A 27587-nucleotide genomic window follows, 5' to 3' on the forward strand; every position below is an offset into this window, starting at 1 on the left:
CATTAAAATTTTCACAAATTTGAATGAAGTAAGGTACATGAACCGAAGAATCCTATATACACCTTGTACCTAATTTATATATATATGTATGTGTGTATGTTGCGATGCATAAATGCGCCAAAGATTTTTGTATATTTATCGTCAAATGTAAGTTGAAATAATCAAATTTTTAATGATCTGTAGCGCTAGAGAGAAAACTTTATAATTTCGTAGAAAGAAAATCAAAATCTTCGTTAGGAATAAAAAAAAAAAAAAAAAAGTAAGAATTTTGGTGAGTTTCGACTTTGTTCTTATGTAGAAGTTAGGTGGTCTTTTCTTTCTTTTTTTTCTTTTTTTTTTTTTTTTTTTGTTATAAATTTCCCATAATATGATTTCTTACATGTATATATTGATATATATAGTATGTAGCCTCGCATTTTAATAGCAAATTGCTAAATGATACTTTTGTTATATTTGCAATTTTGTTCTTGTTTGAAACTTTTTGTCAGAGGTGTTACAGTGGTCAATTTCAATACAAGAATCTAATATATATATATATTCGTATAATGTGGTTACGATTTATTACATAAGAGCAGTGGTTCTCAACCGATGTGTTGCGACACACTGGTGTGTCACGCAATCTCCTAAGGTGTATTGCGAAATTTTAGAATGTAAAAAACTTGAAGAATTTAATAATAATTAGTTAAAATCGAGACAGACTGTGCCAGTCAACAACACTTCCAGCGGTAGCAAAAATGCTCAGCGCTGTATTAAGTCCTCATAAAAACTAATTGGCTTCACTATTATTATTTACAATATCACACAAATGTGTCGTGATGTCCAGTAAAGTGTGTCGTTAGTCAGAAAAGGTTGAAAACCACTGATTTAGAGATTGTTTGTATTATTTATTCCTTTTTTTATATATATATACGTGAGCAGAGGACAGTGAAATTATTTAGTTCAATTCATGTCTGTCAAACAGATTCACATACACATACAGATCACAGAAACGCATTTATTTTTATGTATTTATATGTACAATATTTACATTTTTAAATATAAATGAAATTGAACTTTAACGAAGGTGAATCTGGCACATTTTTTTGTTAATAAGATTAACACCTACTAACTTTTTTTTTAACCCTAGTAGCTGAACCTGCGCTCTGTACACAGCGCATTATTCACATACGAGCATGAATCTCCTTGTCATTCTTCACAACATCTGTACATGTCCCATTACAGATACAAGTGAAAAACGTTTTGATAAAAATCGGCAGGTGGTATCATAAAGACATTTTTTTCGATTATTTTTTCAATATCACACCGTTTGCAAGATTGAGCCTACTTCCGGTTGGAGTTTCTAATTCATGTATGATCAGTGTTTTCTTGCATGCAGTATGTAATAAGCAAATACATCACATACACAATTATGTCAGTGGTATATGGTGTTTATTGGGCAAAACACTCCAAACAATAAAGGTTCATCTTAGACTGGGGAAATGGTTATCCTTCGTTTTTCATTATCATTTGGCCATAAAACAAGCGACAGGGAGATATACTAACCCCGTATACAAACGTGTGGTGTTGGAATCTATAACTCGTAAGATATAATCTTTAAAATTTAACACTTCCAGTGTACCCCTAAAAAAATGTAATAAAGAAATAACGACATTTGTTAAAGAATATTAAATTAGAACTGGAGAATCTACACAAAATTTGCAATCGATCAGTGCAAACGGCATCTTTCTAAAGCCTATGGTTCCAGAGAACTCGTCGAAAGGATTGGCTAAAATAACTTATAAATTTTTCTTGACCACACACATATAAACCTAGCATTTTAATATATAGATTCTGCTTTTGCTTTATGGGGATCCTTTCAGAAACCAATCCTGTTGTTATTGGCCAGAGCTTTGAATAGTGTGTGCACATAATTGCTGCTTTGTCCTGCTCGTTGCTATATGGCTAGAGTACATGTCTTCGGTGCAGGGAACCCAGGTTTGATTCTCGGCAGTGGTTTAGATCCCACATTAAGGTAGATCACCTGGAAGTCAGTACATATTTCAGCTCATTCCCTTAACTACTGCCCAATAAAACGTTACATATTATAAATATTGTACTATAAGATAGAGTATTGTTTCAGCTACAACACAAGACACTGATTCATTTGGTTGTCTCTCCTGATATCGAAAAAGATTACAAATGAAAGAAAATATTTGGTTCGTTTTATAATGAGCACACAAGATGGCACTTACTGTTAGATCTTACTAGAAGTGCTGCGTTTCATGAGATGTTTATTTGTGTGTGTAAAGTATTTTAAAATAACGATCTTATCACGAAATGGATATATTGTTTTACCATTTTTCGTGTTGTGTTTCATATTATATTTAAATATTAATTTACATTTAAGGAAATAGATTTTGAGACGAAACTTGCGCAGAACGCCATAATGCGCTGTTGCCAAATTTGTACGTTTACTGTAGTAGTCACAATAAGAAAATTCCTGGATTCTAGCCTTGCAGTTCGAGAAGAGGAATCGCGGTAAAGGTCGAAAAATAATTTCTCCAGTAAGTATCTAAGCAGAATTCCATGATTACTCCCTTTATTATCTGGCATCAGTAAACACTCGACACTATCTGGCAATGCCGCACTATTCAAGCAGCGTTTAGCATAGTACCGAGAATACCCAGTGATCGGCCTTAAGTTGTAGATCTACGTTTTATACAACCTCTGTGCTAAAGGGGACGCTAAACTTCAATCCACTCTTACATTGTTTTATTTGTACATAACTTTAATTTTCAATAATATATTAATGTTTCCATTTTGTTTACGCAATCATATACTATATGAGAAATAAAAGTTTTAACATATCTTTCGTTGTTGTATTTGATTTACGGAAGAGACTAAAAAAAAAAAAAAAAAACAAGATCTGACTGTATCGGATATATCCCAACATTTCTCAGTGGTTGAGCGCTTACCCACCAAGTAAGTTTGTGGTGGACAGCATCGTGTGCGTGGGTTTTCCCGGATACTCCCGTTTCCTCCCACTTTCTCATTCCATCAGTTCTATCATTACTCACTTGCTTTAATAGGGCATAATCGTGGTACGTTAAACTGAAATATTTCATTTCAATGTTAATATTCAAACATTTGGCAGCCTGGAAGCATTCCATTCAAATAAAAATACCCCATAAAACATAATCGCAAATGAAATCACACTTTATTAGGACTAAGATGCCATAATTAAGTCTTAAACAAGGTTCTTTAACTAGAAGCTAGAACGACATTATTAATCTAGGAAATACCACCAATCTGGAAAAAAAAAAGCTCAGTTGAGAAGCTGGCAACATTGATTTATAGTGACGTAGTTCGAAGAATTGCTCATTTTGCAGTGACAGTTTAATATTTATTTTAATGTAATGGCCGCAAATAGTAAATTTTCCCTTTAATGTGTAAAATAATAATTTTTACAGCTCAAGTCTGGAGGATCTTTGGCTAAACTGCAGCAGATGGCGGCCCCGGATAGAACCCACATGAATTTGTTTTCAACGTTGTATTACAACTTACCTCTTCTTACTTTAATATACCTTACCTACAAATACCCGTTTCATCTCTGGCCTTCACTATTCACTATTAATCACAAATTTCATGCTTCTTGTGTTCTTTCCTATATCCGCTTGTGCTAGGTGGGCACTAAAAAGCTAGAATGCTGTCTAACTGAGTCGGGGCACAAGCGCAGCATGGTGGCTCGAGCAGTAGCGAGGGTGTAATTCCGTAGGGAGCAGGCGCGCCAGCGATGTTGGAATACGCATATTTGAGGCTGAAAGAAAACATTTCATACTTCATATAAAGCTCACAGTTTCGGAGAGCAAACTTCTTATTTCGTACTTCTACCTTATTACACGACCCGTAAAATCAAAGACAAAACTTCGTCCGTGGATTTTATAAATTTATGCCGTATACCATGGAAAACTACCCAAAATAGTTTTCGCTCTACATTATGCATTCCCCTCGGAAAGGTTCTAGAACGCAGGTCTCCCATATAGGTTAGTAACCAGGTTGATATCTTTCTGTACCACAGCCCAATACTTCATTTACACAGCATTGCCGAGCGAGCGACAGCGAGTGTAGGCGGGTTAGAAGCCCCGCAGGGCACGCTGTTTTGCATCTTTAGTACAACCCAATGGAAAGAGGGACCAGTGTTCTAGAACTCTGCCATTCCCCTCCATTACAGCAGCATACATATCCTAGTTAGGTAATAACACAGTGTATTTGAAACACTGTCAGATTATGCTCTACTGCCATCCAATCTGCGAACACATATAGTCCACAGTTTAATTTACGTTTTCTGCCTTGTTGATTACCCAACAGTGATGCCCTTTCTAACGTTTATTACTTCTCTGATTCTGTTCGTTTCTCCGTAAATTTTGTACTTCGGGGCCGCCATGTGCGGCAGTTAAACCGTAGCTTTAAATAAGGAAGAAGACAATTTACCAAGTATGTGAATAGAATCTTGATATTACTTCAGAGGTCGAACTCTAGGATGATGTTTCCAATGTAAATGAAGGACATATTTTGTTAAAAATAAAACGAAACAACGCAGGGCATGTTAAAACTTCTGTTTTCTATGTCATTTGTCAAGTATTGAGTTTGTGTGTGTAGGTTATCACTGGAGTAACCCAAAACCACAAAAAGCAAAACACTTTAGACCTTAGACATGTGGTTGCTACCTTGAACATAATTGTGGTTATCTAAGAATTCAGATAACATGAATTTTAAAAGCGTAATTCTAATTGCCTATTGCTCCCGCCAAGTGAACTTTGTGGTGGACAAACACCGTGTGCGTGGGTTTTCTCGGAGTTCTCCCGTTTCCTCTCACTTTCTTCATTCCACCATTTCATTCATTTCTCATAATCACCGTCTCCTTTAGCCTAACCGGCATAACCGTGGGACGTAAAACACAAAGATTTCATTTCATTTTCTAATTGCCTATTAGAGTGTTAGTCTAATTATTAGCCAATAACTCAATATATTTATTTTATTTTCAGCATCAGTAAAGACCCAATTGTTAAGAGCCTGGCATACTAAAAATAATACAAAATTTACCATTTATCTTTAACTTGTTTTTCATAAGTGAAAAGAGATAATGAAATGCAACTTACCACAATCATAGATAATGTTATTCTACAACAGAAAATATGAACCTGAAGAATTTTCAGTGTTGCCATACGAAGAATAAGACAAATATTCAAAAATGTATGATTTACACACATTCTGCAAGCCATCAGCTCAGAGAGGGGCGAACAAGAGAAATGTAGAATAGCCTTTAATTATGGTTCTTCTACAAGAAAAGAGAGGAAATTATGGCAGCGACTAGAGGAACGAACTTAACTGCATTTGATTACATATTATGTTTTTTTGGTATCTTGTAAACCTCTTTTTAAATAATAATAATATTTAATTTTAAAAACTGTATGTTAAAACTGTTTTGTGTATTACATACTAAATACAACTATTATTTAAAATATAGTTCACAGGATACCAAGATAACATGATAAGTAATCAAATGCGGTTGAGTTCATTCCTCTAATCACTGCCTTGACGTAGATTTTGGGGGAAATGTTATTCTGGTAACACTGTAATTTGTATGGATGGCAACATTGAAAATTCTTCAGGATCATATTTTCTGTTGTAGAATAACATTATCTATGATAGTGGTAATTTGCATTTCATTATCTCATTTCTCTTATGAAAAACAAGCAAAAGAAAAATGGTAAATTTTGTATTTTAGTGTCAGGCTCTTAAGGTTTAAATTCCACACGGCTTGTGTATAGCCCGCTTCCCCAGTTCTTTGTCACCGGAACTGGAAGAGTCACCACCACCACCACCACCACCACTACTACTACTAATACTACTACTACTACTTCTACTACTACTACTACTACTACTACTACTTCTTCTTCTTCTTCTTCTTCTTCTTCTTCTTACACAAAATCTTCCTTACCACAAGATTTACATCTTAAATCTTTATAACATGCGATTCCGATTCATTATAAACTAATATGAATCATTAGAATCACTATGATTCCGTTAAAAATCACTGGGAGGGAGCGGGCTATACTCAATCCTTCCACACTACAAGCTTAATATAATTAACCACATATATAAACCCAAATACTTTTCGTTTATAACTCTATAATGATAATGCCAAAAGCAGTTATCGATCCTTGTTACTAATAAACAACAATATCAACTGATAATGATCACAGACTCAAATTCTATCATAACATTTTTCAGTATTATTATTAGCTGGTACAGACCCATCACCAAGTTAACCATATTCTTCATGTTTGCTTTCCAACACCACTCATTCAATATAGAGTATAAAATTGCTTTCATACATACCTAGGTATACAGTAAAGATTCAAACTTTAAAATTTAAGAAGGTAGTTTTGTGAGGAACAGGACAGCAGTTAAAATCATATTACAATATGTAAATTTTAACAGTTTCGTGTTCAGTGCCCGCTCTGAGCCAGAGCAATTCATCATCTACTTCAGTTCAGAAGCATTTCTACGCTCAAATTAAATTTTCGATTTTCTTCAATTCTAGCAGTTCGTGTCTGATAAGGAGACTTAAGGAAATATAACTTACCGATTGGAATGAAACTTTGCATACCTGTAGATCAAAAATTAATCGATACACACACACACATGTATATATTTCGGCAATAGTGCGGGATAGAAACCACCATTTGAACGTTAGGGATGATCTCGAAGCATAGACCTCGAGGAGGACTGACCTCAATCCCACTGAGCATATTTGGGATGCTGTTAAGAGGGAGGTGCGTTCCCTGAACCTTGCTCCAAACGATCTTGATGGATTATGGGATGCTGTGCAGTGTTCATGGAGCAATATGGCTTCCCTACGTTTCCATGTACTGTGGAGTCCATGTCACATCCCATAGCCGCCATCATCAAGTCAAAAGCGAATACTATACGCTCATACGCTACTATCCAGATGTTTTAATTGATCATGAGTCTGTGTATACATAAACAGAGTGTTAATGAACTATACCGACAAACTGAAAGAGATGATTTCTCACATCAAAATAAGAGAAAACTTCATATGGACCTGGGGGGGGATGTATAGTTTCAGAGCTAGGGCAATCCAAAATCGCCGAAAAACTAAATTTCAACACGTTATTTCGAATTCAAGAAACCGTGGACCGTCGACCCATAGGATCATAAAGTAAGGCATGCATACGCAATCCAAAATGCATAGTTCATCAATGTGCAGTGGCTGTGCATGGGATTTCCTACAGTGCATAATTCCCAGATATACCCTCAACAGTATTCTCGTATATGCTTGATTTCAAGGTGGGTCCAAAGAGGTCTAAAGGTAAGCCTTGACAGCGATGAACAAGGAATACTTCAGCCGGAAGTCGGAAGTGTTAGGGACCCCAGCTCCTCGATTCCTCGTGTTCGGAATAACGCGTGCTGTAGTGTATTTTGTCACGGTATATATATTACGTATATGCATAAAACAAAACAGCACAGCACGGTTTATTCTGAGCACGAGGGACTATGGCGCTGGCGGTCTCTTACATTTCTGATGTCCCGCCGAAGCATTCCGTATTCACTGTTGTCAAAGCTTGTCTTTAGCTTACATTGGGCCCACATTGAAATCAAGCCTTATCTGAGAATTATATTGAGAGCATATCTGGGAATTGTACCCTGTAGAAAACTCCTTGCACACCCACTGCACATTAACAAAATATTCATTTTTGGATTGTGTATGGCTTCATTTACGCTAATATGGGCCACCAGTCCACGGTTTCTCAAATTCAAAATAGCACGTGTTGAAATTTAGCTTTTCGACTGTTTTGGACATCCCTAGCTCTAAAACTATGCAGCTTTTTCCCCACAAGTCCCAGTATAGTTCATTAACGCCCTGTGTGTATATATATAATAAGATAATGAATGAAATGTAGAAAGTGAGAGGAAACGGGAGTACCCCGAGAAAACCCACAGACACATTGTTGTCTACCACAAACTTACTTGGATGCGGATCGAACCAGGGACCCCATACATCAGAAGTAAGTGCTCTACCACTGAGCCACCAGGACCCCTAAAACGAAAATAAATTTAAACTGTTTGTCTTAAGAAAAACTGATCCCATGACATTAATACTATCAGTAGTATTACCGTCGCTTCTTTGAACGACAATGAAATTAAATTTGCTAGAGGCAGTGCGAAAATCAAAATCTTTTTAATTTTGAAAAAAAAAATCTAAACTCACCATCCTTCAAAAATTCTAAGTCCTCCTTTTTTTCTACGAATTCTTCAATTATTTTGCACCGTTAATCTTTATTCTTATGACTCCATACGCTAATATTCCTAAATATCAATTTCGAACCTCTCCCATCTTGAATAGTGCTTCGTCATCCATATAATTTTCTGCATAGTATATCTCTTTTCGTGAAGATGTTGAATTGAAATACTTTCAAGCGTGAACGGTTCGTCGACAGAGGATAGAAATAATGAAACGGAAAACTAAAGAGAAAAGTATAGTTGTATGCTGCTGAAGCAATTTTGAAAGTTGTTTTGTGTTACTCTTAAACATCTTCAGTACTGTTGATACACAACAGGACCTGTTACTACCAGGTCCGCAATCACCTACAAAGGTTTGTGGGGGGGGGGGGCATGGATATGTTAGGGGCGCCAAGTCATTAAAAATTCTCTTGCACATACCTAAATTGTGTTTTTTTGTGTTGAGATCTGGAGGGGCCGCGAAAAGTTTAGGGGGGGCAGGTCCCCTAGTCCCCCCTCTAGTTGCGGGCCTGGTTACTACTCTGTTGAAGAAGCACTTGAGGCTTAAATGTGTCTAGTACCTTAATTGTGTTACTTACAGCGAATAACTTACCAGAAAATAATGGAAACATTATACCACATCATTTACAAAAAGTACACTACAAACACTTTCACTAGATGTCTCATCAGAATTTTGTTTCATTTTACCTTATCTTTCTTGCGTCCAATTGGGCACTATATTGAAATACTAAGATCAGGGTATTCTAATATGGCACTTAACTGTTCAGAGAGTAAAAAGAACTCAATGTATACATGAGTTACTAGCTATTACACACATGATTCGGAACCTTTGTTTCTTTTCCTTACCACAAGATGGCACACATGTCAACACAAAACAAAACAAATTGTAAGTGCTTTCGCTAAATAATTCATCAGACAGGGAGAAAAATTGGAAGAAAAGTTCACAACACAGAAGAAAACGAAGTATAAATGCTTTCGCTAAATAATTCGTCAGACGGGGAGAAAAATTGGAAGAAAAGTTCACAACACAAAAGAAAACGAAGTATAAATGCTTTCGCTAAATAATTCGTCAGACAGGGAGGAAAAATAGGAAGAAAAGTTTTTTCAATCTTCATTCTTATTATTAGTTTTATTACTTTCTACTGTGTAATAATCAGAAGACTCTCGATTCAGCCTTTCTGCTCTCATTTTTCCCAGGATACTTTGCCCTTGGTGACGTCATGTGAAGGTATCGCCAAGGATGTTATAATGTAGAGGATCTACCCATACCACAAAATCGTGAAGCTATACGTATCCTATGATTGGTAATTTTCTTACCTGTGAAAGGTTATTCGGGATGTTTTTTTTTTTTTCTCACTCCTATTTGTACACCCATATGTTTAACATGTAACCATTGTATGATTTAAATCTAAAGCAACGGCTTAAATAAAAATAAACGACAGACACACTAGATGTCTACACGTAAGGATCGCAATGTTTTGAGCCAACATATATGGCGGAAACAAGAATAGCCAATCAGACGTACCAATCCTTTTTTTTTTTTCCGCTCAGTTAATAGGATGAAAATACATATGGGCAGATCCTCTATTTTATAACATCCTTGAATATCGCGAGGTATCGTTCAAGAGGACAATTAAATACTGCATACGCAATTACGCTAGTTGGTATTCTGTTTCAAGATGGGCAAGAGGATAAGAGATGGCGCTGTAAACAATAAATATTGGAGAGCTTTGCTCTCAATTTTTATTATTTACTAACTGCACCTGCGCTTTCTGCACAGCGCATCATTCGCATATGAGCATAAATATCCTTCTCATTCCTCACAACATCTGTACATGTCCCTGTACAGACACAAGTGAAAAAAGTCTTGATTTAAAAAAAAATCGGCAAGGCTTATCATAAAGGGGACCTCAATATCTCGCACCGTTTGCAAGATTTGGGCCTACTTCCGGTTGGAGTTTCTAATACATGCATGACCAGTGTTTTTTTTTTTTCTTTCTTGCATGCAGTATGTAATAAGCAAATACATTACATATACAATTAGTTATAATGGCAGTTATATATGGTGTTCATTGGGCAAATCACTCCAAAAATAAAGATTCATCTTACTGCTTAGACAGGAGAAATGGTTATAGTTCCTTTTTCATTATTATTTGGTCATGAAATAAACGCCTGAAACATATGCAACCCCTATACACGGCGTGGTGTTGGAATGTATAACGCGTAGGATATAATGATTTAGTTTTTTTTTTTTAATTTCAACGCTTCCATGTGTACCCTAAAAAATGTAATAAAGAAATAACGGCCATGTTTTTTAAATATTCAATTAGAACTGGACAATCTACGCAAAATTTCCAATCGATCAGTGAAAACGTCATCTTTCTAGAGCCTGTAGTTTCCGAGATCTCGTTGTCAAAAGAATTGACCACAAACATATAAACTTCCACTACATATAGTTTAAAAGAACTCGGAAGATGGAAGCACAATTCATGTGCATTGATTTTAGAGAAGGCGTATTAAAATACAAAGGCTTTGAACAACAATTTTATATCATAAACTTTATGAAAAAGATCTAGTTAACTGATTTATTTAAAGTACTCGTACTTAAAATGTTTGCCTCTGTTAAATGTGAAATCACACATAACCGTAAATGAAGGATTTAAAAGCCATAGTTATACATTGCAGCTCGGGCGCTTTTAATTGTTATTGGAGCATTTTAATAGATAGATAATTCATTACTTTTGACAATTTTACTATTTGTAACAATCTTAGTACACTGTTTTTTAATTTTAATATATTCATGCGCTGCTTATCATTTATTATTACATTAACTGTAAAAAAAACAATTGTATTTCAAACAGGCAAATTCGGCCATTTTGGCTCGTGCCATTTTAATACATATGCTTGCTCCAAACAAATTTACTTAAAACAAATTTAGTAAAATAGTCCACAAGGCTGTACGGCTGGGACTTCTTTTATAAATCTTCCGAAAGGGAGATAACTGAAACTGAAACTGAGATGGGCAAAAGTCCCTCTACATGACGTCACTGACAGGAAGCCAATCAAAACTCTAAACGCGAACTGAGTCTACCTGTTATTTAATATACCTTGTGTGATAATGTTCGATTTACTGATTTTCTGGTAAATAATTTGTTATCCATGCCGCTTTGTTGTTCCTTTGTTTCAACTGATATATATCGGAAGGTATTATTAATGAAGAGAGTGTGTGATTCTTGTTTTCAGGCTTCCTGATAGAGAAATTAGCCCTGATCGCGATTCAGAAGGTTTGGACGATTCTGACAACGAAGAAGCTCCTCATTGGTCCCGAGGACTTCCAAGAGTTCGCTGTCGCAATTTTTTCAATCAACTACCAACAAGTTTTCTTCAAATCCAGATCCAACGAGATGGCGGGATTCCAGCGCAAATATTCCTCGATGCCACGACTTCTATTATTTCGATATTTGGTTAGTATGTTAAATAATAATGCCTTTTTTTCTCTCTTTTACATACATGAACTTTTTTTATATATCATCAAGGAAATTATAAGGAAAAATGCATGGAGGAAAAAATTGCCTGTTTTACTGTTTGGATATGAAATTTATCTTTACTGACAAATTAGAAAACAGATTGAATATTGGGAGGCACGGTGACTCATTGTTAAAGCGCTTAACTCTGATGTGTGGGGTCTCAGGTTCGATCCCTGACGAAGAAAGTTTGTGGTGGACAACATCGTGTCCGTGGGTTTCCACGGGGTACACTCATTTCCTCCCACATTATCATTCCATAATCATTTTCTTGCCTTAATCACCCGTCTTCCTTAGCCGAAAGGGTATAAACGTGGTACGTTAAACTGAAAGATTTCAAGTTAAGTATTTCCGAAACATGGTTTTAAAAAATACTTGGCTCGTAATATGAAATGAAATGAAATCTTTAAGTTTTACGTCCCACGATTACACACGCTAGGCTAAAGAAGACGGCGATGATGAGAAAGGAATGAAATGGTGGAATGAGGAAAGGGAGTAACCCGAGAAAACCCACGCTCACGGTGTTTGTCCACTACGAAGCGCACTTGGCGCGAGCTGGGATCGAACCAAGGACCCCATACACCATTGGCCCAGTAATAGACAAATGAACAGATAAATGGGGAAAACGTTACAATGTGAAACTTCCGAGATGGATACAAGTTGAATACAAGGAACCTGCTCGATCTTCCTAAATTTAAGACTGTCAGTTAGTCTTGCGATATCTAAAGAATTCGGGAATAGCTTGTTCTAATGGTATCGCTTAGGAACTGCAATGAAAATGAACAGATAGAATGTTTATTTCAAATGTGAAAGTTCTAACATTAAGATGCAAGGAATAGGGCGGAAAGGAAAGGTTTTCTCATGATTCACCTCACTGTTGTGTCGGTAATGATGATGTTTGCACTTCTTGTCCAACAGAATTTCCTCTTTTCCAAATAATAACCATTTTTGGAGGGGGGGGTCTTATATCAAACCTAGGGTTCTGACATGGGAATATATTTCCTGGTCCTATGTACCTTGGCAGCTTCCTTACCCTCTAGAACCAACTTCTCAAAGGGTCTCTTATGTGGCAGGTGAATGAAGGCTATGGCTGGCCTGAAGTCTCAAAACTCACGAAGCTTCTTTCGTCGGCTTCCGTTTTTTGGCACACACACACATGAATTCTCGGTCTGCGTCCAAGGTGAATTGTCCCGTAAAATACTAAATAGGACCTACTATTAAAATTCATCATCGTGTTTTTCTTCTGTGTCTGCTTACACGTAAACCTCGATAATTAGTTCGTTCTAATTCGTAGATAGGAAATGTGAAGTTCCTCTGCGTTTAGTACAATGACTGAGCTCAGTACTTGGTAAACAACCAGGTGCAAGGGATAAAAAATACATGGGTTTGCTTCTTGGGCGAGTGTTGAAGGAGGAATTCTCTTGTGTTTATTTTATTTATTATATTAATAACAAGTACAAATTGTAGTTTAGTAGTCGTTACAAATACAGAATAATCTCCATTTTACGTTGTCACATTTAACGAAAGTTTAGTTTAGTCTTGAAAGGTAATATAACATAATGCATTTAAACCAGCTTTTAGAAAAAATATTGTAAATTTGGTTCTAAATTTTACAAACCTCCATCAAGCCACTGTACGGTTGCATGAAAACAAATTGTAGATGAAGAACAGCATGCCTGCTATAGGGTGGGCTAGACTCAATTAGATAGTTTTAAATACTGTAGGGATTATTTTCATTGAGAAATGTATAACATCTTGCAGTGGTTACAAAATAGATTAGGTTACAAAAATGGAATCACTCACGCATAAGTAATCGATTTTCGACATAATGATCAACCTGGGCACCACCTAAGTCGATATAGGCTTGCAGTCGCACAGTAAAATTTTGACATGCCATCCTACACATTCTCACCGCAACATTGTTGAACCTCTGAACAATCACTTCACGCAAATATTGCTCACTGTCAATAAGATTATCATACACTTTGTTTTTGAGGTAACTCCAAAGAAAAAAGTCAAGTGGAGTTATGTCGGATGAACTGGCTGGCCACTTTACAGGTCCTGCATGCCCAATCCAGCGTTGAGGAAAACTTGCAAGAACGCCCGAACAGTTTAGGGTAGTGTGGTGGGGTTCTATCTTGCTGCCATTACAGTTCTTGACAGTTCTGTCGCGTATGAAGTTCTGAGATGCCAGTTTCCTTCAGTAACTGTAGGTAGCTTCCCCTGTGACGCCACATTTCAAGAAATATGAGCCTATCAGTCCTATGTACGTCAAGCCACCCCACGGGATTGGAAATTGTGTTCAATGGTGACACTGGGGTTCTCTGACCGCCAAAATAAGCAGATTTTGTATGTTGACTGATCCTAATGTGTGAAATTTAGCAATCCACACAATATTCCGGATAAGGTTAGGGCTCTCCTGAAACTTGGTCAGCATCAACTCGCAAACCCAGCTTGCCTGTCGAAGTCGTCCTCGTTATAAACATGAATAAGCCGTAGATGGTATGGCGTCAGCTTCGTCACTCAAAAGTCTACATAGACTTGTCCTCGAAATGTCCAGCACAGCAGACAAACGGCGGATCGACTTCAATTTGTGAGGAGACGATGTCAGTTCCGCAGCAACACGTGCTTGTGTCTCGGCAGTTCACACAGTTCTCGGTTGACCAGGGCTATTAGGATTCAAAGTACTAAAAATTTCATCAAATTGCTTGTTTATTTAAGCGATTTTGTCCCTGTGGATTGCTGGCGGTCCAAACTCTTCCAGCATAATACACTGGACTTCTGATACATTGTTAGTAACAGAAAGGGCGCACAGATTTTATACGCTACTCGGTAGACAACCGTCTTCCGACCATGTTATTTTCCTAAAGCGCGGTAAGTAAGCAAAATATTGGGCTCGTTCCCAGCACATCCTATGATGGTGCCATCTATCTACAACAAAAGGTACTTTCGTGGGCGCCCGAAGGTGGGGCCTGGGCCTACCATGGGCTCACGAAAATGTATGCGTAATAAAGCAAATCACGTATATTAAATACCAGAAATACCAGATGTAATATAGCAACCATGGAGATGGGTCCCCCTAGAAAATTTTCTTTGGGCGCCCCTGGGTACTTCTTCATTTTCCCGTGTGTTGTTGGATTGATTGGTTATTAGTGATCAAAAGCTGCTTAATTGAGTCTGCCCACCTAGTATTGTTAGGAATTTATACATTGTAAAGTTTAGTCTAATCAAGGTAACGGGTATGTTAATTATTTATTTTATTTATTTATTTATTTAGGAGAACAAGAGTAATACATGTATTTTATACAAATTGTTTACATTGCATCTCCAATGTATGATGCTGGTAAATCAGATTTTATATTTAAGTAAAATAAATCAACGTACTACTTCATAATTGATTCAAAATAATATATAACAGGTAATACCTAGGGCATCTCCGAAGTTCCAGGATTCGTCGGATCTCCAAAAGACCTACCACTCGGCAGTTCAGGACACCATACACCATCTTTCACAAAGAGAAAACAAGAATAAAGAAAACGTACATTATATATTAATACAATGTTTACAAAATTTGCTCTGTTCCAGAGATAATTCCAAAAGTTCTCTGGGATTCCAAACGATACATTATCCTTGGAATTCAGAACGCTGTACTTTATTACAATTAATATATTGTAACCTGTATAGGAGTAGGTAGAGCTTTGGTAGAGTAAATTATAGTCTGGAATCGTTTCTTACTAGCGGTTTTTATTATAAAATCCACTATAAACAGTATTCTACAAGTATAGTACAATAATGTAAATTCTCTAATTTAAGGTAGGTATATCGTCCCTTCGACCAGACGGTCTTCGGAAGGATCTCTCAGTAGCGAATTACGTGAGGAAGTGTAGGGCACTCGCTGCTCCACTGCAAGCCAGGCTGGATTGTGATTAGTATTCTCTCACTGCAAACCGAAAAAAGAGGTAAAATCTCCCGCAAGGCTCCACTGCAAGCTAAGGTTTTGGGTTAGGGTAGGAACTTTCTAGGCTCCACTTTAACCCAGAAAGGGAATTTGACCAGTCGAAACTGATGCCTGTCCATGGAATCCTCTCGGTTATATTGGCGTCCTGGGAGGCGGGTGGCGCTGCTGTTCCCTCGTCATGTGATTGTAGATGGTACTGATGTCTTCATCGTAAGGTGCACGTGGTAGTTATTTATAAACAGAAGTACGTGTAGAATGTTTGTAAACACAAGTATATGTTGGATATTTGTAAACACAAGTATATGTTGGGTGTTCTTAAACACAAGCACGTGATATATTACAATATTAACAACAGATTAATTGTAAAAGATAAGATGATTTGTTGTGATATTTCATTCTAATTTTTACCTTCAGATATTTTGGGCACAGCAGCGTTTGCGACAATTAAGCTTGATTTGCAGAACAACGTCCAGAAGTTGTTAGAGTATCACGGACAAGACCCTGTTAATTTGTCAACGTTGCAGTCTCTGGTACATCATGAAGTGAAAGAGAGAACTCATACTTACAGAAATTCTGCTACAGAGGCTTTGCTCTGGATGCAAAGGTAAGTTCCAACCTTTAGCAAATTAAATAGTCAACTTGAAAGGACAGTCCTCCTACTTCAAATATTCGGCAAAATATATTCCTGTGAAATGTTTCGGAGTACCCCTCACCATTTATCGGTGAACCAAAAAAAGATTCGTTGTTACTCAGATGATATGGTGTACGGAATTCTTACCTTGTCCACCCTATAAACCGAATGTTATAGAATAAACTTAACAGATTGTTTGTGATTTTTTCCCTCTTCCCAATTTTTCGTGAAAAAAAAAAAAAAACTACTGAGTGTTCTTTTGTTTGCTTAGAAACAACATAACAGACGCTCAGTTAACTTTTTTAAAACTGGGATGCACTAAGTACAAGACGTCTCTTCTGCTTTGTCGAGGAAAGCGTGACGAATGCTCCAAAACAGTTTACAGAAACATATTTTATCGGATGCTTGATGTAAAAAGACTGTCGTCTTAACTTGTGCCCATTTTGAACCCAATCTATCAAGTCGAGCTTGAGAAATAAAAGTTTGTTCTGATTTTGGCCTTGTCTAATGTCAGCCGAATTCGGCAGAGCACCTAAGTAGGTAATTAGTGAGTTTGTTGTCAATTTTGATACTGGATAAATTGAAATAATAAAACTACTGGGTAAATAAAGAGTCATGTTTTACTTCTTGAATTTATTTTTGAACATTTCTAAAAATTTAACAATATAACACAGTGGAAATATGGACTGGATTTATTACTTCAACCATGGATGGCTGTCATCCAAAGGAAATAGCTGCAGACAACGCCCTCTGGACTCAATTTCTCTATAGAGGATCCAGCAGGTGGTAAATTGCAGACAATAGTTGAACCATCAAAATTTTCATTCTTTTCCTATTCTCCGGAGGAAAGAATGAAATTAAGCTCGATTTGGCCAAGATGCTATATATGGCTTCACTGGCATCGAATGACAAAAGCAAATTTATTATTATTATTATTATTATTATTATTATTATTATTATTATTATTATTATTATTATTATTATTATTATTATTATTATTTCAGAAATGATGTTAACCCATTCTGAATGAGTGGCTAACGTCAAATTAACGTCCAGAAGACTGAGAATGGGGATAGCTTTACTTTATTTTGCTCTGCATTCCATAGCAAGCTTTGTAGTTTCCAGACATATCTTTAAAATAAAAAGAACAGTCTTTAAGCAAGTCTTTCCTACGAATTAAAAATAATAATAATAATAACGAAAAAACTTCCATCTGCTGGAAAAACAGTTCATCCGCAAAGTGTTAACTTTGTTTTCCAGGCAAACTTGGACACTCGAAGTCCCGAACAATTCTTTCGGGACAAGGGGCTCAGACAATGTAAATCCAATACTGTCCCCAGCTAAACAGTCGGACATCTGGTGTCTCAAAATGAGACCCACTTTTATTAATTTTCAAATTAGAAACGTTTTCAACATTTGCGAGAATATGCGTCTCCAGTGTTAAAAGTGATAACAGATGAGGTGACGGTATGGAACAAATATAACCCCTTAGAGCAGTAATTTACACAGAACCATAAAGAGCATCTCTACTCCTGACATTTTTACACCATTTTTGATGTGAAGAATCTATAGCAAGAAAGAGAGAGAGACAGGGAATGAGGACTAATGTAGTAAATGTTTTACTCCCCACTATCATCAGCCGAACAGAAGTAAATATTCATAAAATAATTTTATTTTTCTAAGATTTTGTTTGAGCATATCAGTGATCTAAATGAGGAAGAACACGAATGGTACGTTTATTTAAACATCACATTTATAAAGGTAACCAAGAAAATTCTGTCGCTTTTTGTGGAGGTCTGTGTTTAATTGGCCCTCACACCGTGAGTTGAATGCCAATGGAGATAAGGCGAAGGTCAGTTGTTGGTGTGGGTATATCCAACATACTGTCTGGTCGTGACAGTTCAGTTACACAGTGAACTTGCTCAAGGACACAGTGAACATGGGTCCTTCACAGAGCGTCATAAAGGCGTGTATGCTGTACGAGTTCAAACTGAGGTCAAACCCCGCAGCAACGGGATGGAAGATATGCCAGGCCTTTGGTGAGGGTGTCGTGACTAGTGGACAGTGCAGCGGTGGTTTAACAAGTTTAAAGACGGTGATGAAACATCCGAAGACGCACTACGTGCAGGAAGATTAACGCATGTACAAAATCAAGATCTTTAGGCAGCAATTGAGGCGAACCGTGGCCAGACATGTGAGGAATTGAGACTACAATTCAGTGTGAGTGAAGACGCCATTCGGCAACACCTCCATCAACTTGGGAAGCACTACAAGTTGGGTCGATGAGTCCCACATGATTTGACTGCGGGCCAGAAGGCAACACTAGCAGACACCTGTGTTTCTTTGTTCTCTCGTCTGAGGAAGGAGCCATTTGTAGACAGGATGTTCACATGTGATGACAAGTGGGTGCTGTACGAAGCTCCACTGCGCTGTCATCGTTTGGTTTGCTTCTCATGAACCAGTTCCAAAACAGCCAAAACCAGCACTGCACCAGAGGAAAATCATCCTGTGTGTTTGGTGGACTGCTCGCGGCATCGTCCAACGGAAACTGCTACCAGCTGGTCAGAGCATCAATGCAACTGTTTACTGTCAGCAGTTGAGCCATGTTCAAGAAAAACTCAAAACCCTGGAACCAGCACTTCTGAATCACAAAGGGATCCTCCTGTTACAGGACAACGCTAAGCCCCACGTGGCTAGGATAACGCGGGACACCATTCTACGCCCTGGACTATTGCATCCGCCATACTCTTCGAACATTGCACAGTCCGATTATCTCCTGTTCCGTTCCTTGGATAATCACATGAAAGGACGCCAGTTGAGATCCCTAGTAGAAATGCTAAATGAACTTGATATCTTCTTCGCTTCACGGCCCATCAATTTCCACCGCGATGGAATCCATCGCCTTCCAGAACGTTGGCAGAAAGTCGTCGATGCCGATGGGGAGTATTTTTGGTCTTAGGTGACATATCGATGTTCAAAAGTGGTGGGTGAAAAAGCGACAGAACTTTTATACAATACCATAGTTATCCAACGCGGCCTTTAAGGCTTTGTAGTCACTCTCGTCTCGTCTCTAGTATCTAGTTATTTAATGATTCTTTCCAATCTCATTTTCATTTTCAAAAGCTTCTTCTGGCCTCGTATCATCTCGTGGTCAACACTAATTTTCTTATAGTTGTAAACACAAAAGTCCAGACAATGTGAAAAAAACAATTTTGAATTTTTTAAAAAAAAGAGTCCTGTCAATGTCAGATTGGATCCAGGTTAAACATTTTAGGGGAGCAGGTACGGTAGTTAGAATTTTTTGAGAGGGGGATTGGAATTGCTCAAACAAATGTTGAAAAAATCAAGAGCACAAAATCTGCCATTAAGTAGGATGATAGGGAACTCTTATTTCTTTCGAAGCAGCAGCAACGAAATCTTTGATAGCACAAACATATTCGTTGACTCAATGCTAACCTCATACTTATTTCTATGTGTAAAATGTTTTTTTTTTTCTTTCATATATTTTTACCGGTATGCCATACCAGCCGATTTTCTAACTTTCGGATGCATAACCGGCTCATACCAGCTTACTTTAAGCACTGTGCGTCTCCAATGAGTTTCCTTCTTGAGAAAAGGTGGGCCTATTAAACAGGGTTGCCAGATCAACTGTTTTCTGGGCACGTTTTATGTTGTACGTTTTATTTTCCCCGTAAAACGAATTTCTTCCGATTTAACAATAAATAACTAAATAAAAGAAATTGTAGTCCTGGACACTTTAAAAACGTCCTTATAGGTTAGTACTTTCTTTTTATTATAGGAACTGATTTTTCCCACACTGTAACTTAATATTCAGAGAAGAACTGCCAACAAGCTGTATTTTTATTAGGGATGGGCAAAACCGGTTTTTTAAAAATAAAAACCGGTTCCTAAAAACCGAAACCCGAAAAACTGACATTTCGTTTTTCTCCAAAACCGGTTCGGTTTTCACTGAAACCGTTTTCGGTTTTCTCCAAAAATCGGTTCGGTTTTCGCCGAAACTGGTTTCGGTGAAAACTTTTGGAAAACACACAAAACTATTTCTGTGAAAACGGATTCGGTTTCCGGAGAACAACGAAACACTATTTTGGGAACAAATTTTGGGAAAAAACGGAACCGGTTTAGAAGAAAATCGAATCCGGTGAAAAACCGAACCGGTTTTGGAGAAACTGATAATCGGTTTCGGTGAGAACCGAACCGGTTTTGAAGAAAACCGAAACCGTTTTTATAATTTTCAAAAACCAGTTTTGGTTTTTCTAAAAACCGAAAAACCGTTTTTTGTGTCCACCACAAATTTTTATCCCCTATCTAACTTATATCCCTCCCAACCTTATGAATAATTTGGTTCTAGCATCTTAGCCTTCGCCTGTCAACACCGTCTCGATTATATCGTAGTTTCGATCGATCGTGTAACTGTATTGATGTCAGGAACAGAAGCTACTGGGAACTTATAAACGCAGAATTCCTAGTAGTCGTAATTTCGAAATCCTGCAAGGAATGTTTGAACGTATAAAGAAAGGATGTGGGATTGTTTAAGAGATGCAGAGTCTTCATTAAAATAAAGGGTGTCCCATAAATAACGTAACTTTTAAGTGCATAACATACAAGCTTATTGATGAAACGATGTAATTTACGTGTTTTTGCAGTGTACACTACCTGTATTATGATTATGTATGAAATTATGCAAATGCCCTTCACGATTCTGCAGGCAAACTGTCATTCTTTCGATGAAATTTTCTGTAACTTTTCGGCATACTTGCACCTGTAGTTCTGAAATTACGTGCTGAATCTCGAGCTTGAGTTCTGGAAGCGATCGTGGTTTCTTTGGCTTACACTCATGTCCAAAATTATTGTCGCATGTGTATAAATATGTTCTAGGAATACAATTTGATAACGAATTCGCCCGGTATTTCTTATAATGTTAGTATGTGTATAATTGGCAAAGACATGTATGTGGCAAATTTCATGTCAAAAGAGCAGTAAATAAGAACAATAAAACTTTCTTGTCCATTTAGCAACATTTTATTTTACTCATTATAAATTTCGTATTTGTAATTCTTTTCCTATGAAATTTACCACAAATATACATTTCCCGATTATACACATAGTATCAGTATTAAAAGTGCCCTGCAAAATCATTATTAAATTATATTCTTACAGCAAGACAGTTATAGATATGCGACAATAATTTTGGACATGAGTGTACATATGAGATTTCAAATACCTCCACAGAAAAAAAAATACATGGTGTTAAATCACGAGATCTGGGTGGCCAATTCACGTGATCGTTGCGAAAAATCACCCGGCCAGGGAACTTCTGTCCATTCCTACCCGTACAGAAAAGAGATGACGATCATGCGCTATTCGGCGCTCCGTAACTACTATTCGGTGCTCCGTAACTACTATTCGACGCTCTGTAACTACTATTCGGTGCTTCGTAACTACTATTCGATGCTCCTTAACTACTATTCGACGCTCCGTAACTACTATTCGACGCTCCGTAACTACTATTCGGTGCTCCGTAACTACTATTCGACGCTCCGTAACTACTATTCGGTGCTCCGTAACTACTATTCGGCGCTCCGTAACTACTATTCGGCGCTCCGTAACTACTATTCGGCGCTCCGTAACTACTATTCGACGCTCCGTAACAAAGACAACAGATGAAAATCGTGCAACGTTCAGTGCTACCAACTTACTAGAACAGAAATGGCGGGCATTTGAAAAGTTACGATCTTTATGGGACACCCTTTACAATTAAATGGCAACAAAGATTTCTGTAATATACTTGGTTGGTGGAATACATTTTCTGTTTATTGTCTCTTTCAGCATCGAGGCTATATGAGATGAGAATCTACAGTTTAACGTGGGATCCAAACTGTGAGCTCCACTTGGGAATTGTGATATAATTTTTTGTGTTTTATGTATTGCAGTTATGTTTAATGAAACTACCTCAGATTCCAATTAAAATTATTCTACGCTAGTATGTGAAACCATAAACTTGTTTATTACATGTGAATTCCAAGTATCACATATCTTCCTTTTTCCTCTAAAAGTCATGAAATCTTTCTTTTTTTTTCCTCTACGTAAAAATCTCCCTTTTTTACTTTAAAAATCTTAAAATCTTCCTTTTTTCTCAAAAACTTGTAAAATCTTCCTTTTTTTCATCTACAAAAACGTAAAATCTTCCCTTTTTCCTCTAAAATACATATGATCTTCCTTTTTTCTACAAAAACGTAAAATCTTCCTTTTTTTCCTCTAAAAACAAAAGATATTCCATTTCTCCTCTAAAAACCATAAAATGTTTTTTTTCCTCTACGTGAAAATCTCCCTTTTTCCTCTAAAAATCTTTAAATCTTCCTTTTTCCCTCTAAAAAATAGTAAAATTTTCCTTTTTTCCTCTAAAAATCGTAAAATCTTCCTCTTCTCCTCTAAAAATCGTAAAATCTTCCTTTTTTCTTTCTGAAAAACCTAACTCCCTTAGTATTAAGTTCCGTCAATTCAATCCAAATTTTTGTTTTGAAATATTCTGAACAAGTACAAGAGCACCTCTTCTTCCTTTACCTTCCCCCAGAAATTAAGTCTTAAGTGTTACAAAGAAAGAATGTAACACTAATACGTTTTTTTTATTATTATTATTATTTCGTTGTACACTTTGTTTTCTTAAAATCACCCATAAATATTTGTTTATTTTGCAGAGAACTGAAATTTATCCGAGAGCTGCTCGAAGAGTTTGTGGACAGTGAAGCGGACATGGCGACTTGTTGTTTAGTGGCGTACAATAGAACGCTGAAGCAACATCACGGGTGGATGACTCGCAATGTTTTTGCGGTAACTATTTACTGATATTTATCCTCCACAATACATGTATTGGAATAAAACTTTTCATATATATATGAGAGCACGGTGGGTCACTCTCATCTCTGGTTCAAGGGGTGTCTGGTTTTCAAAAACGCTAGGTCACGTGTCCTATCATTTTAAATGAAAAATTTATGTACCACGTTTCATCTTTCTAAGTTGACAGGACCGTGATATATTCAATTTTTCGCATAAATTTTGAACCCCGCGCTCCCCCTTAGGATACTTATTTCTATAAAAGTTACGTGATAAAAATCCAAGCTGGGCAAGGGTCAAGCCAGGTACCAAAAAACATTGAAATCGGTCCAGCGTTCCAGCTGTCATTGTTCTAGAGGGTCGTGTCACTGTCGAGGACTATAGGACTATTCTGGAGGATCATTTACACCCTGTGGTTCGAACACACTTCCGGAACGGTGGTGCAGTATTCCAGGATGATAACTGCCCCATTCACACTGATAAACTTGCCACAGAGTGGATCGATGAGCATGACAGTGCGGTTAAACCCTGTCATGGCCCGCTCAGTCGCCGGATCTCAACATTATTGAACCTGTATGGTGTTTGAAGATCTAACGAGGAAACGTATCCCTCTGCCACATGTACGTAGTAAACTTATCACTATGCTTCAAGAGGAATGACGGAAAATCCTTCTGCAAGCGGTGCAGGACCTCTATCAATCTTTCCCACATCGTGTAGCTGCCAAAGGCTCCGCAACACCTTATTAAATACAAATTATGGCTTTCTATCAGGTGTTTCAGTATCAATGACCACCACTTGTATGTATATACTTACATTTAATAACAATAATAAATATTGCAGTAATAAATAAATAATAAATATACTTACATTTAATAACAATTTACAAATTTGACTTAACGTAAAATTCAGGTTACCTAAAGGTTTACAGAACGCATTACTTACGTGAATCGTAGGGTTAGTGTATAATTATTTGCCTGCACTGGTAGATCACTTGTCGTCATAAATTTAAAAGCTTCTACCTACGAAGTGTATTTTTTTTTTTTAATTAGGAACTGTCTTGAAATAAAATGAAAACATGGGTAAGAAGAAATTTAATTACTTTTGTACCTATTCGTAGGTGCACTCAGCTACTTTTCAGAGTAGTTTCCGTAGTTAAAATGAAACGAAATTATCAAATATTTGAGTTTAACGTCCCACGATTATGATCTTTAGGCTTTAGGCTTTAGGCTAGACGATGATTATGGCAAATGAATGATGATGGAAGAATTGGTGGAATGACAAACTTGGAGGAAACGAGAGTACCCCGAGAAAACCCATAGACGGTGTTGTCCACCATAAACGTATTTGTCTGGGGATCGAACCAGAGGTAAGCGTTCTACCACTGAACCGTTGTACCACTCTCCTCCCTCCCCCCTTTCCATAGTTGTTTAAATAATAACTGTCGTAGCAGTAACTGAGCTTTTGTACACTTTTATCAAAGAAATCTGCCACCATCTCAGCTAACTAATCCTTCACGGTCTGTTTGCCTTCATTGGCGTTCTGGAATCGCTTCCCAGGTGATGAATGGCTCCAAGTGGTGAACTTGGTGATATTACTTACAACGATATTGTATATCTATTTTGCAATTTCTTCTATTTTTATATCTTGGTTTTGGGCAACGGTGCATAAAAGTACACAATCTGTCGTGTAGAAGAAGAAGAAGAAGAAGAAAAGAATATATATGTTGTTGATTCTAAATAGAAAGAAATAAGATTTAATCTCAATAGTTAAAGTATATGCGGTTTTATAAGTGTAATCTGCATTTATAGTCATCATAACAGCAGATAGTTATGTGTTTAAAACGTTGCAATAACAACTGAAAAAGAAAAGTATAATTAATGAAGTTTTGGAGAATAAAGGTAATACTGATATAATTTGTCGTGCCTGATTTAATGTGATTGGATCATTTTGACACTTTTTAAAATTTACACGGACTGTGAGCTGGAATGTAATGTAAAATATATGTATAATATAAATTAATCATTACATTTTAAATGATGGTTCCCAATATACGTTACACATTGGGGGCGGGATCCGGACTGCATGGAGGGTGGTCCATCCGCTCCCAGCGAAATGAGTCAATGAATCTGTTATGATTGAGGAGTGTTTCCTGATCGTTTTCCGTCATGAATATTTATGCGATCGGCCTTAAATAGACATACCTCCTTACGCGTCTTGTGTTCACACATGACATTCACATCACAAATTTGTCTTATGTATGCTCTACGATACAAGGTGATTATTCATACAAAATCTTAGGTTTTATGTCTGATAGTTTCAGAGATCTAGTTAACGATACACACACATATATATACACAAAGCTCCTCCTCCTTTTTCCCTTAGTCCCCATAAATTCCATCTTATCAATACTCTAGAGTGCAAGGACAATATTTATGCAAAATTTCAAGGCTCCGTCTACTTTTTCTTTGTTTCTTTAACATCCCACGATTATGCTCCGAGGCTAAGAAAAACTATGATAATGATAATGAAATGGTGGAATGAAGGAAGTGTGAAGAAACGAGAGAACCCGGAGAAAACTCATGCACACGATGTTTGTCCACCATAAGACCTACTTGGCGAGAGTTGAGGTCAAACGAGGATCTTCATGCACCGAAGATGAGCGCTCTACCAATGATCCCCTGTCGCCCCGCGTACTTTTGGAGATCTGTTGATATATGAGCCAATGGATATACTTTTTATATGTACTGTATACAGGGCCGGCTCTGCCATACGTACAGCACGTGCATTTTCACGAGGTAGCAAGTTTCGAGGGGGTGACAAAATCTGTCATAACTATATATTATAAGAGATAAATATTTCTTGTTGGGAACAGACTTCATGATGATGTTAATTCAATTTACTAAGCTGACCTTCTATTTGAATTCATAAATCTGTTTAGATCGGATTAGTTTAGTCACATAGACAGTGCTAAAGCAAATGGTTAAACAAATCCCAGCATGAATTGCTTGATTGTAGTCAAATACAAGAACTCAATTCTCGAACAGAAACAAACATCCCATCTTTCCTCTTCAGATGTGTTTGCTTTATCTTTCACTAACATAATAGATTATTATTTAAAGAAAAAAGAGACAGAATAAGATTGTATTTGTAGTGTTTAGGCCTTTCTGAGTGCAAGTTCACTTTCTCTCCCATTCGTTGTTCATAATAAGGTAGCATACTTAAAATCGTGGCTTTGTTCTTTCTGGAGAAAGGGGAAAGGATGGCAAACGATGCCATTTCACGGGCGGCAAATTGCTTAGGGCCAGCCTTGACTGTATATTGCAATGTCCTGTTGGTAGAGTCAGTAATTAACCCTTCACTAATTTTATTATAATCAGAGACTAACATCATTGGTGTGATTTACTGATGTCAACATGAAAATGGTGGCGATAGAACCATTTCGATATCTCGATAGTCTTAGGTATACATCATGGATCGAAATTTACAAATGTCACTAAGAATTTCTGTTGCATGTTTTGTTTTGGATATTTTGACGCCCCAGCATGTAATGCGTCCCTCTTAGGCCACATTCGAACTTGCATACCATTAGTGATGATTTACAGGTGCGAACATAAAAAAATGATAGCGATAGATCCATTTCGATATCTCGATGGTCTTAGGTATGCGTCATAGGTCGAAATGATTTGCGTTCAACTAATCTTGTGATAATTTGCCTTTTTTTAGTAGTGGTAGTAGTAGAGTTGGAAAGCTAAGTTATCTGATATTTATTTTGTAATTGCAGGTGTCTGTGAAGGGAGCGCCATATCGCGAAGATTTCATTACCTCTTTAGGCTTAGGACTGCCAGATTTTAGGAAACCGAATTTCAAGAAGCAGCTAATGGAGGATGTTCGGATGTATATCACTATTCTAGGCATTCTGCTTAAAACCCTGGAGGAGTTTTATCAAGAAAACAATCTGCGACATTAAAGCAAGTAAAATAAGTTTTTAAGCGCGAACACAGCTAGAGCTGATATGGGTTAAGAGCTTCGGTTTAACACAAGTCGCAAACACGTTTCATGCGATAGTTTAAGTCATGAGCGGGGCTATTTTGGGGGGAGGGCATGAGGCATTGCCCCCCAACTTTTTGAGAAAAATAAAAATGCCACCTATAAGGCGGCCACCTTGTTAAAATCAGTCAAAAGTTTGCCCCCCAGCAGATAATTCCTAACTCCGTTCATGCCTCGAGTTTGTGACGCTTTTAATGGTAACCTAGTAAAATGTAAACAACAGATTGCAGCAGTACCAATGAAAGTTTCATGGGAATATCAAAGTTCT

At 37.1% G+C, this 27587-nt stretch overlaps 1 protein-coding gene across 3 annotated transcripts in view; it reads left to right on the forward strand.

The window, feature by feature from the left end:
• LOC145675525 (pleckstrin homology domain-containing family A member 8-like) overlaps positions 1-27240 on the forward strand; it is a 68722-nt gene extending 41482 nt beyond the window's left edge. For all 3 annotated transcript variants that reach the window (XM_081746009.1, XM_081746008.1, XM_081746007.1), the window contains 4 exons: positions 11551-11771; positions 16204-16393; positions 23137-23269; positions 27054-27240. In XM_081746009.1, the coding sequence (XP_081602135.1) occupies positions 11551-11771; positions 16204-16393; positions 23137-23269; positions 27054-27239 (730 nt within the window). In that variant the 3' untranslated portion in view covers position 27240. The remainder of the gene's footprint in view (positions 1-11550; positions 11772-16203; positions 16394-23136; positions 23270-27053) is intronic.
• The last annotated feature ends 347 nt before the right edge of the window (positions 27241-27587 follow it).

Source organism: Thermobia domestica, chromosome 18 (genome assembly GCF_964235325.1).
Source record: "Thermobia domestica chromosome 18, izTheDome1.hap1.1, whole genome shotgun sequence".
Lineage (NCBI taxonomy): Eukaryota > Metazoa > Arthropoda > Insecta > Zygentoma > Lepismatidae > Thermobia > Thermobia domestica.